This window comes from Cornus florida, unplaced genomic scaffold (genome assembly GCF_030987335.1).
Source record: "Cornus florida cultivar Cherokee Brave unplaced genomic scaffold, ASM3098733v1 CherokeeBrave_3.0.0_Hap2_Chr09, whole genome shotgun sequence".
Taxonomy (NCBI): domain Eukaryota; kingdom Viridiplantae; phylum Streptophyta; class Magnoliopsida; order Cornales; family Cornaceae; genus Cornus; species Cornus florida.
This window is the reverse complement of record NW_026775579.1, coordinates 65,753,866-65,765,980: the sequence shown is the minus strand read 5'-3', so window position 1 is coordinate 65,765,980 and position 12,115 is coordinate 65,753,866. Positions and strand designations below refer to the sequence as shown.

At 35.7% G+C, this 12,115-nt stretch overlaps 2 protein-coding genes across 2 annotated transcripts; one reads left to right on the top strand and one right to left on the bottom strand.

Annotated features, from left to right (window-relative positions):
- The first annotated feature begins 447 nt into the window (after positions 1 to 447).
- LOC132274179 (uncharacterized) lies at positions 448 to 4,078 on the top strand. Its single transcript, XM_059775380.1, has 5 exons — positions 448 to 856; positions 956 to 1,029; positions 2,617 to 2,749; positions 2,892 to 3,200; positions 3,573 to 4,078. The coding sequence occupies exons 1-5, from the start codon at positions 719 to 721 to the stop codon at positions 3,843 to 3,845; spliced, it is 927 nt and encodes a 308-aa protein (XP_059631363.1). The 5' UTR covers positions 448 to 718; the 3' UTR covers positions 3,846 to 4,078.
- A 1,248-nt stretch (positions 4,079 to 5,326) lies between these two features.
- On the bottom strand, positions 5,327 to 10,060 carry LOC132274178 (annexin Gh1-like). The gene is made up of 5 exons (XM_059775379.1): positions 9,901 to 10,060; positions 8,628 to 8,773; positions 7,933 to 8,151; positions 7,157 to 7,369; positions 5,327 to 5,833 (listed from the first exon to the last, which is right to left on the bottom strand). The coding sequence occupies exons 1-5, from the start codon at positions 9,974 to 9,976 to the stop codon at positions 5,537 to 5,539; spliced, it is 951 nt and encodes a 316-aa protein (XP_059631362.1). The 5' UTR covers positions 9,977 to 10,060; the 3' UTR covers positions 5,327 to 5,536.
- Positions 10,061 to 12,115: the final 2,055 nt, after the last annotated feature.

Genomic DNA, 12,115 nt, shown 5'->3' with positions numbered 1-12,115 from the left:
GATATATGTAAAAATAAATAATAATAAAATAAAAGTGTGATATTTGGTATTTGGAAGGATATTTAGGTAATTTGAACCCACCAAAATTTTGAAAATTCGGTTCTCCGTAAAAGGAGGCGAGCTGCAACTGAGAGAAACGTTATCATGTCTAACGGATAACTTTACCGTTACGTTGGGTACCGTATGAACAACGAAACACCAATCTTTATACATCCCTATGTCTCATATGCCCTTTCCGCTCTAGCGTTCAAAAGAGCAAAATAAACTTGGTAGGGCAGGGGCAATTTTGGTAATCCATGGTCTTAAGGGCAGTTTAGTCAATAAAAAAATAACAGTTGCTGGTGGAGTCTCTCTGTCACCGACATGTGGCGGTCCAATCGGTGCACATGCTTGCCAAACAAGGCCTTATCGGAGGAGACTTAACAAAATTCGAATTTGAAGTTCGCTTTTTTAAAACAGAAACTGAGCACACAAGTACCTCTCTCAACAGTCAACAAGCATAACACACAGGTGTGTTTTTAGAGAGAGAAAGTGCGTGTTTAGAGAGAGAGAGGATAGCGTCGTCATTTCGGAGACGGATCTTAGTTGCGTGAAGAGAGAGAAACACACTATACACAGTGTTTTTAGAGAGAGAGAGAGAGAGAGAGTGTGTGCGTTGAAGAGAGGTGAATTGTGTGGAGTCTCTAATTTTCCGATTGGAGCATTTTCGTTTCAAGCAATGGAAAGAAGCACTCCGGTGAGGAAGCCTCACACGTCAACGGCAGATCTGCTCACCTGGCCTGAAAATCTCCCCGCCGATTCGCCGGCGACCGCTTCTGCTACTTCCGGTGCTCGCTCTGCTGCTCGTTCACACCAGGTGAGCTCAATTATTTCTTATAAAAATGAATGATCTCTCTCTAGATTTCTAAATTTGAAGTCTTTGGAGTTGATAATTTTGATTTGGGGTTAATATCAGCCGTCGGATGGGATCAGTAAGGTTGTGTTTGGGGGCCAGGTTACAGATGAAGAAGTCGAGAGTCTATTGAATAGGTGAGAGATCTGATCGAGCTGTTTCATATAAATCATGAATGATTTTCTTAAAAATTTTGTGCTTTTTTTATCTTTATATTTTAATAATTCAAGGAGGCAATAAATGTCCTCATATGTGGACAGGATAAAGAAAATTGTTTGTTTCTTCAATTATTAATTTTTCTTTTTATATATTATCTGCATTTTTCACGTTTTCACATTTTTCTGATGCTTGTTTATCTCCTTCGTATCCCATTTCCCCCTATTTTTTCTATGTTTCCTGTTCAATTATTTTCAAAATGTTATTTTGTTAACTGATTTGTGATTGAATAAATTGATTTCTCGTTTGCTGAATGAAGTTGTTTTTGTCAAGTACAATTGAAATGCACTTCTTGTTTGGGTGCTCAGATCTTATGTTTGTCACGTGGATAACATTGCTATAAACTTTATTTTTCAGAATTAGTATAATTCTATCAAAATTTATTTGCTTTGGTATTATGTGAAGGTTTGTAGTTTTTCATGTACTTGTATTTCCTGTAGTTGCAATTGTATCTGATCTAAGTTACCTTGTTAATTTCAATTTTGGGACAAAAATCGGTTGTAAAAAGCATCCAGCATTTTCAAATTAGGTTGGGATTTTAAACACAGTGAGCTGATTAAAACCATAAGGGGGCTTATAACTGTTGGCATATATTTAAAAAAAATTAAAAAATGGGTGTTAATAATTGAGGCTGGGGCATGACATCTAATACAACAAAGTCTCTCTCCTTCAAGTTCCATATATTGGCCTAATTTGGAGAATTTAAAGAGTACTAGTTCTACTATGTTTGCCCGGTTATTCTCACTTGTGAATTATGATACAATTTTTCTTATTTTTTGGTTTTCAATTCTATATCATGTTTTCAAACAGAGCATTAGTCACTTTAAAGTATTTATTATTGACCTTGCATGACACTTTTCACAGGATTTGGTATCCCAACAGCTTTAGAGGTGCATGCAATGATAGTTTGAAACAGTATGATTCTGCTTTGTTCATGCAACAAATGTTTGGAATGTCTCAGCTGCCCCCTTTTGTGGCCATTTAATATGCATGACCATAGGACATCAGAGACAGCAGATGGTTGAACTCCTAGGGAACAACATATTCATAAATATATTGTGTCTATCACCTCTCTTTTTTAGTGTTTTATAATATATCAATACTTTCTTTGCCAGAACTTGCAAATAAGATGTCAAAGCAATTTGTTCACACACTTCTAGACTACATGATATACCACAATTCCACCTCTAGTATTCATTTAATCATATCGAATTTTTCTGATATTGAAAAAATAAATCACTGAGTTCTTTTTTCCTTTATAATTTTTTCCCCTCATTTATTTGGGTTGTAAAAGCTGTTATCTTTGCAACACTCCAGGAAACCCTTTTCACATGCCTCTAAACTACGTGAGATACCACAATTCTACCTCTACTATTCATTTAATCATATAGAATTTTTCTGATATTGAAATAATAAATCATTGAGTTCTTTTTTCCTTTTTTTTTCTTAATAATTTTTTCCCTTCATTTATTTGGGTTGTTAAAGCTGTTATCTTTGCTACACTCCAGGAAACCTTGTTCAGGATATAAATTAAAGGAGATGACTGGTAGCGGTATTTTTGCAGCCAATGGAGAAAATGATACAGAATCTGATAGTGCTAACGCTACCCCAAATAACAAAACTGGAATACGTATGTACCAGGTATATTTTGGATCATTATTAGTTCAAAATTTATTATCAGTTTATGGATCTCTATACTCCACAGTGATGTCAGTTGGGTACAAGGAATACATAATACCTCATGAAAAACTGCTTAATTTTTTATGGTTAAAATTGTCATCAGCAAGCGGTTGCTGGAATCAGCCACATCTCATTTGGTGATGAAGAGACTGTTTCTCCTAAGAAGCCTACTTCAATCCCTGAGGTGGCGAAGCAGCGCGAACTAAGTGGGACACTAAGCGAGTCCGAGGCAAAGCTGAAGAAGCAGCTTTCTGATGCCAAGTACAAGGAGCTTAGTGGACAAGACATTTTTGCTCCCCCGCCTGAAATTCAGCCCCGGCCATTGGCTGCTCGTGCATTGGCGTTGAGAGAAAGCATAAGCATTGGAGAATCTGCACCATCTTATGTAGGCCCATCCGTCAAAACATCTAATGTGAGTGAAATGTGTGGGTTCAGAAATGACTCATATGGTGTTTCTCTCTCTCAGCATATGCACACACGCAAGCATTCACGTGCACATAATACTAATTTTGATGTTTAGTGTTCCGATTTGGGAGGATTCGGAAGGGCTATTTGCATGATATGCATATACTGCCAAAATTGCACTTGCATGAACTGAGAAAATTGATTCACCTAGATTGTTCATACAATTATGTGATATGATGAATGCTTGAGAAAAAGTTCACAGATCAGCTCATGTTCTATCCTTGATCTTTTATGCACCATGAAATTCTTCCTCGTTTAAATTCATGTCTTTTCACATGATTTATGTCTTGACCTGTTTTGGACTTTTATATATTTGTAGCCTGTTGGAGCCCAGAGCAATGGCATATTTGGCGAGGAACCAGTGATAAAGACAGCAAAGAAGATTCCCAACCAGAAATTTGCAGAGCTGACAGGAAATGACATTTTTAAGGGTGATGCTCCTCCTAAATCTGCGGAGAAACCACTGAGCTCAGCAAAACTGCGTGAGATGAGTGGCAGTAATATCTTTGCTGATGGGAAGAAGGAATCTCGAGACTACCTAGGCGGGGTTCGCAAGCCCCCTGGTGGGGAGAGCAGCATTGCCCTAGTTTAACTTGTTAGGTCTAACTCAATTATTTTTACATTATTACTTTTGTTTCTGGTTTTATCTTATTCCTGGTTGGTTTTGTTCTCATATGATTTGACCTTGTGTTGTGGGTTTTGGTATTGGTTATATTTAACATGTTCACTAGCAGCTGGGGACTATTGGTTAATTGGGTGGTATGTCCATAATCTTGTGTTTTTCCGGTCTTTTGTCTTAATGAAGTGCATGGCTGTTACTAAAAATTCTATCTTGTGGACTATTGTGTTATGTTGTGCTCTTGATCTCAACCATGCACCATACAAAGTTGGAACGTCGCAGTTACAATTGTCTAAATGTGATGCCTGGACTTGTTCCTAAAGCAAACGAGACGATTACAAGACCTATTTCAATTGCTATTATATACTCCGTACATAACATTTCTTTATCATGGAGCTTTTCACCAACAATAGGAGACTGTGCGGAGCCAGTTATTTGAACACAGTGGTTGAAGACTTGAAGGTTTTGAACTTGTGTTTATTAGGCAAAATAAGGCATGGATCATTGATTTTGTATGTGGAAAGCTCACATTGAGCATCCTCCAACTACAAGATGATTTTTCTTTCCTTCTCTTGTCAGCAACTTGAATGTACAGTTGTCACCAGTCCTTGCTTTGCTTTAACTTGAATGTACAGTTGTCACCAGTCCTTGCTTTGCTTTAACCATGTCTGTGTGAAAACTGTGTTGCTCGTCCCCCTCTACACTCTTGAGAAAACCTTGGTGGATATGCATGGTATCACTACCTCTTTGTAGACAAAAATCTCTTAAGACAAACAATTAGGGACTCAAGATGCAATGCAGTCGTGATAAACCTTCTTCAAAATTGGGCAGGATATGACACAGCCTTTAGTTTACACACGTAAATAACTTCCCCATCTCTGGCCACAGTGCTCCCGGTGCAATGTGCCCCGTAATCAAAGTCATACGTGACATGCACGCGCCGGCGTGAGTTGTGCATGCATGGCTCTTATTAGCACGGTGTAACGTGAGCTAATCAGAGTCGTACGTAATGTGCACACGCCGGCATGAGTTGTGCACACATGGCTCTAATAATGTGCACACGCCGGCATGAGTTGTGCACACATGGCTCTAATTTGCATGGTGCAACGTGCATCGCAAGCGCATCAAATACCTACTTTCAGTGCAGGATGCAACCCTTACTTGCCACTTGAAACCAGAGTTATTCTGTAACAAGCACATCCTTTAAGAATTTACCTAGCAACAAAGTTGACGCATCCCCTTTTCAAGTTGAGGCAAAAGCTGAACATAGTTCCTCTGGTACTTGTGCTTTTATGAGTAATAGCTGTTACCACCGAGACTTGCATCCACCCCAAGTGGAATTAGCGATCTCAACAAAAAAGTTGGGATAGAGGGGATAAAATTAAACATATATAAGAAAAGGACCTACCACCAACATAAATTGTACCTAAAATGATAGAAGAGAACCAGGAATGTAAATAAAGCAGACCATTTTATTATTAGTAAATATTAGGTAATGTCTAGAGTCTTTTAAAAAGGGGCATATAAGACCAAAAGCAAAATACCACGCACAACCAGGATAGCCCACACAAAGCACACACTGTTCTAAATGAAACGCAGGAAGATGGAAAAACTTCAAACCACTACATCGATATTCGATATAAGAGGCTAACTCATCTCACAACTCAAGCATCCTCATGTCCGATCAGGGCAAGGAGAATTTTTTCATAGTCTCCAGTGGTGTCCTTGGCAATGGCACGATCGAGAGGGATACTGTTCCTCTTCTGATAAGCATCTTTTATGGTCTTCATGTCGATCTCAGCCCTTGTTGCGACTACTCTAGTAAGAGCGCCTTCATCTGTTCCACGCTTGTTGATTGACAAACGAATAACCTTCTCAAAATACCTCTCGGGGTAGGTCAAGCATTTCACTGTTGCTCTGAGTAATGCAAGGAACTCGTCCTTGGGATCATCTTTCAAATTCTGCCAACAAAATAACCTTATTAATTACTAATCCTTGAAGTCAAAACCAAGGTAAGGATCAGTAAATGACTATTCTACATCAACTAATAATGTTTGACAATCTGAAATGCATAATCCGTTCACTCGTCTAAAGATCCAGTTCTGATTCATCCAAAATAACATTATTTTCAATTATTATTTTTCCCCCTCTTTGCAGACATTTATCTCAAAGTATTTTTCACTAAATGCGTATATGGCTGTGTTTAAATTTTGTAATTTCTAATCTCTCAAATCTGGAACACGGTTGGTAGCCATATTGTTTCCAATTATATTCAGTAACCCGGATTCTAGAGTGAATATCCACATGTGACTGGCAAACAATGTGAATAATAGGCCCATAAATTCAAGTTCTATTTGGCTAAATAATCTTAAATATATCAGACATGATGTAAAAGAATGTGCAAACAAAAATATATAAATTTTTCACAAAGTATATTGTTTGAAAAACCAAAAGTTCATTATGGTAGAGAGCTACTTAAATTTAGTAGTGGCAGTAATTATTCTAAAATGCAATTAGATTGTTGTTGGGGACAAAACAAAAATTAATTCCACATGGAAAAATTTCATTAGTTGTTCATGTTCGAACCCATCTTTTTTGGCGATTAGAATATCATTAAATTAATTCAAAAAGTAAGACAATATATTTGAGCCATGACTTAGAACCGGGAGCCCAAGGAAGGGATGGTGGAACAGTGGACCCACACCTCTCACCTGTTGGAGACCTAAAGATTTAAAATTGTCAGCTTTCATGAAGTTTGTCCAACTATAAGAAAGAAAAGCAGGAACTAGATCCAACAAAATGAACAAAATTTTCATAAATGATTAATGCCAATGGGTTGTGCACCATTGTTGAGAATTCATGCTACTGTTGCGATTGGAGAGAGGGGGATGTCTTGCTTAGGGAAAAAAAATAGATGAGAATGTTGAGGCCATAGAAACTTGAACCACCTTTGATTAATCAAAAGATGAACCCCTAATAGTTTCAAAAAGTTCCGCAAGTAAAAAAATTCAGTACCAAAAGATTTGAAATTTTTTATAGTTGTTATATAAATCCAAAAGTCTACCAGGCTTTTACCAATACGTCTTTTGTCATGGTATATATCTTTTTTTCTTCATAATATTAAATTTTTAAATAAATATACAAATTCATCAAACAATACCAAGACAATCTTTAAATGGAGAGACATAAAATATGTTGCAATCAGAAATTAGGCCAACATGACAGAAGTCATCTTGCGAATATATAATAGTTGATATGGTTCAAATATTATATTACATTATTACCTTGTTTATATCAGTCCCAAACTCATTTTTGTAGTCATTCAGTGTGGCATTGATCTGAGCTTTGCTCCTTGTAGTCAGAATTCTGATGAAATCCTCATCAGTGTAAGCCTTATTTGAAATTTTCTCATGGAGTATCTTAGCTTCTGATTTTGCAAGTCTCATGTTCACCTCATCTCCAGAGTATCGATATGAGCTCACTAGAGGTACCAAAAGCTGGAAGCAGCCAGAAATGAAATGAATAAATGTTATCAAATATTCACACAATCTATTGTAAACAGATAATCCCATCTAAATAATAAGCATAAAATAAAAGAATTTCAATCCTTGATGTAGCTACCATTTTTTCCTCCCCAAAGACAGATGGTTGTTCACAACTTTAAGGGCATTTTGGTTTCTTTATTAATGTGAAGACTCATTCCACAACATTTTAAGAAGCATTTTCAATTTATTTCAAAATGAATAATGCTATCATGAGAGCCTTCTCATGACAAGAGACATGAGGTCTCTTTATTTAACCGCTGGATTGAGACAGTTTATTGAGATATGTGAAAAGTCAAATGAGCCGGTTAATTCATTGGTTCAGTAAGGAGAGCTCATCATGAGAGGGTTCTCATGACAAAATTACTCTTTCAAATTTAAAGAAGACTTCTATATAAATTTTGAAACAGTACATTCTTTGTAAGGAAATAATCAATTCACCAAACATGTAACCAAACCATGATGCCAATATGGTCTCTCATCAAACCAAGTAACACAATGAACTATATAGGTTGTACCTTGCGAAAGTCTCCAGTTGTGTGATATGCAACATCCTCTTCAAGGGATTTCTTAAAACGAGCATGATAAGCTTGCCTTGCCAAAAGTAGTTCCTGCGGGGACCTTGTACAAGCGAGTTCTACAAGAATTTGATTGCTTGAAGTCCATCTCTTTGTAGCTTCATTAGCCAAAAATGCGTCACGTTCAGCAGGTTCAAGAGCCCACAGCATTACAATCCTCTGATAGGAAGAAATATGGGAAAAAGAATCTATTAGTTACTTAATTCATCCCTCTCTCCTTATTAACCTAATCAAACCACCCGCCTATTTTGCAGGAGGTTGCGCCACTCATGACGTATGCATGGCATGTGAAGAATGGTTTAAGTCTTGCAGAGTTGCATGGAGATTATGGAGTATTAAGAAAGTCGGAAGATTCTAGAGTGTTTTGGAGGGATTGCAGATAGTTATTGTAGAGGATAGAGAGATTCTAGAATAGTAGAGAGTTATAAATAGAGTTATGTGGAAAGTTAGAGCTATTTGTAACCAACAACCTCCAAGTGAGAGTACCAAGTTCTAGGGGGAGAGAGTCTTGTACAATAACCATTTGAGTAGTACTAGAAGTATTATCTTGTACTAAAGTAAACTCTATGTTATGCCTTTATGGCACTGTCTTTATGTCAATAGCACAAAAATTTTGTAGCAGTGGAAAACCCAACCTCAAAGTCATTTGTAAGTTCCTTGTCCAGTGCTTTGAGGAGATCTTCTCCATAAGTTTCAGCATAAGTTTGGCGAATCAATTTGCGTTGACCAGCATTCCTATGAGCCAATATAGAAATTATCAATCCCTCATTTGTTCCCCATCCTGCAAAAGTAACGACAATAATAGCACAAAATCAATTCAATGAGACAAGAAAGCAATGAAATGAAAAGAAACAAACATCATCAGAGTATTAACACTATAGAAGATTAAACATCCATATTGAATCAAAATTATATTAGGCCCACAAAAACGTTTCATTCATTTTTCTCTCATCACTACTCTGTATCAAAATTTACCATAGCATATACTAAAAAAAATAGACACCTTTTGCAACCCACCATCATGCTCTGTTTGGAACACAGAGAAAGGAAATTGGAAAATAATTGAAAATGGGTCTTTTTGTCCACTCTTTTTTGTTTCTAATAATCAATTGAGGAAAATCACAAGAGTTGGTAAGTTTCAATTGCATATTATATTAGCCGTTTTAATTTTGGAAATTCCTCTTAAATTTATAAAAGTTTACACTAAACTGAATCCATTAGTTTTTCAAAATCAACACAGACCATGGAAATACCACCTGACAACCATGAAGCGCCTTTGTTTTTCAACGATCCTTATAAATTCAATCCAAGAAGTATATAATATTATATAAACACATACAAATTTGCGTATACACTTTTAGATTACAATAATTAACAATTTAGAAGAACAGAGGAGAGCAAACAAAGTAATCCAACATCTAAAAATAATGAAATCATTCAATTGTATCATGTTAAGATGACACATACTAGTTCACCAACATCAAGAAACTGTTACACACTCAATCGTAGGTCTGGACTCTCAAAGATCATATAATCGTAGGTCTGGACTCTCAAAGATCATATAAGGTCATCAAGTAACAAGTTCACTATTATTATAAAAAACACACTCGGATCTCAGTAAAATGTTGGTCTCTGTCCAGATCATTCCACCAAAAGATCGATCCGATCACAAGTGAAGCAAAATTTACATATTTAACAACAATGATATCTCGAACTTGGATGATCAGCAAATCAAGTAATGAACTATATCATATTAACAAATTAACTACTATACACATATGTGTATATATATAATCAGATCCATAAAAATAAAAATAAAACACCGATCTGATCAGTGAAACGTAACTACAGATCCATATAAGAAGCGATCACAATACACAGACAAATGTTTGAGAGAGAAAGATATACCTCCAAAGGCTTTTCGGAGTTGCTCACAGTCTTCGGCTACGGAAGGAACTTGTGACGGAACGGTAATAGTCGACATTCTCCGATCGATTTCTCTCTCTACTCTCTACACTCTGATACTTAAAAGTGAGGGTGAAGAACCGAAAACGAAAATAAGAATGGGTAGAAATCTAAAACGCGCTTTTTTTAAAGATGGAAAAGGACATCGGGATTCGAGAGATCCTCATCCTCTTGTCTAAATTATTTCACAATTAGCCACGTGTCCGTATTATATATATATATATATATATCAAATTGGCAATTTTATACCGTATTTTCCGTCTGGAGAGGACCATACACGGTGTATTTTTTCTAGACAGTGATGGACATAGGCTACAGATATTTTCATTTTATAACTTACCTCATCAAATTTAACTTACATTTTTTAAAAAAAGATTAGCATATGAATTTAAGAGGGAGGGTTTTCTATCCAAAAGCAATGCAATAAAGTAAGACTCAACAAAATTAATTTTTTTAGTAAATAATTTGTTCACTCTTCTGGCATGAAGAAAGAAAAATAATGTGGATAATATTGCAATAGTCCACGTTGGGACTATAATTAGGAGAAGGTAATGGGATTGCAATAGTCCCACTATAATTAGGAGAAGGTAATTGGATTGCAATTGTCCACGTTGGGACTATAATTAGGAGAACGTAATCGGATTGTCCCACTATAATTAGGAGAAGGTAATCGGATTGCAATTGTCCACGTTGGGACTATAATTAGGAGAACGTAATCGGATTGCAATAGTCCACATTGGGACTATAATTAGGAGAAGGTTATCGGTGCGTGGTGTCATCTAGTAATATGTAATACCCCGTAATTTTAAAGAGTTTATTTAAATTAATTTTGTGTTAGGTTAATTCTTTAATGTGTAGATTTATTCACCTTTTAATTATACATGTTAAATTATTTAATTAATTTTATTTATTTGTGCATGTAATATTGATTTTATGTTCTATATATTATAATGATTAGTTTAGAAATTTTATGGGTTATATTTTAGATTAACTAATATTAGTTAGTTAATTAAAGTATTTAATTTGTATTGTATAATAATAATAATAATAATAATAATAAATCAATGTAATGATGAAAAATTAAATCTTAGGATAGAATTTCATTCCCATAGTTGAACCTTAGGACATTTTGCTTGACTTGGCTTGCTTGGCTTAAATGTTATAGGTAGGAATGTGAGGAATGGGTGAGAAGTTAATGTAAATTAGATTTTTGTATTATATATATTATATAAGTTTGTATATATATATTAGTTAGCCAACTTACCCTTAAGGAAACTCACTTAAGTTAGAAAGCTTAAAAATTACAGAGAACTATTTTATAAGAGTGAAAGGAAAAGAGAGAGAGAAAGAAGCTTGGACCGGTGTAGGCGATTTTACCCGACTACGCACAACCGGCGGATTTATTTTAAATCCATAAGGCAAGTTATTATCTACTTTTCCCCTTTGAATCCATAAATTATTCATTTAATTTATTTCGGTTTTTTTAGAGACTAGAAACCATGCTAGGAATGTCAATAAATTAATTTTTAGTTTATTAAAGTAATGCGATTTTAATTATTAAAGGGGTTAGATAATTATTTATTAGCCTATGTAATTAAAATATAGCTAAAAATAATTATATAAGGCTTTAGGGATTTTTCTAGAATTTTCTAGGTTTTCCGGGGCTTTTCTGCAATTTCCGGCGACCTTTCGGCGAGTTTTCCGGTCGCCGGCAATGGGGGAGATGACCGGAGTGATCCGGTGTGATGCGGCGCACCATAGGAGGGTATGCGCGCGCATCTGGGCCATTAACAGGAGCGATTGATCCGGTGCACCGCGGTCCATGTTACCGCGGTACAACGAAATTATTATTTCAATACCCGTTAAGTATTACGGGTTTAACGGGCCACGAAATTATTATTTCAATACCCGTTAAGTATTATTATGGCCGATTAATATTTCTAAAACTTAATTGGCCCGTTTACCGTACGGATATGAATGTGATTCATTTAAACAACATTACTATAGATGGTGTTATTATTTTATTAAATGGTTCTGTTCAAATATAATAATGTCACGGTTATCGTCATCTAATTTATCCATTATATATTATGGGATATTTATACTGTTAATCATATATCAACCATGATTACTATTGCTGTGTGCAATTTCAGGAAAT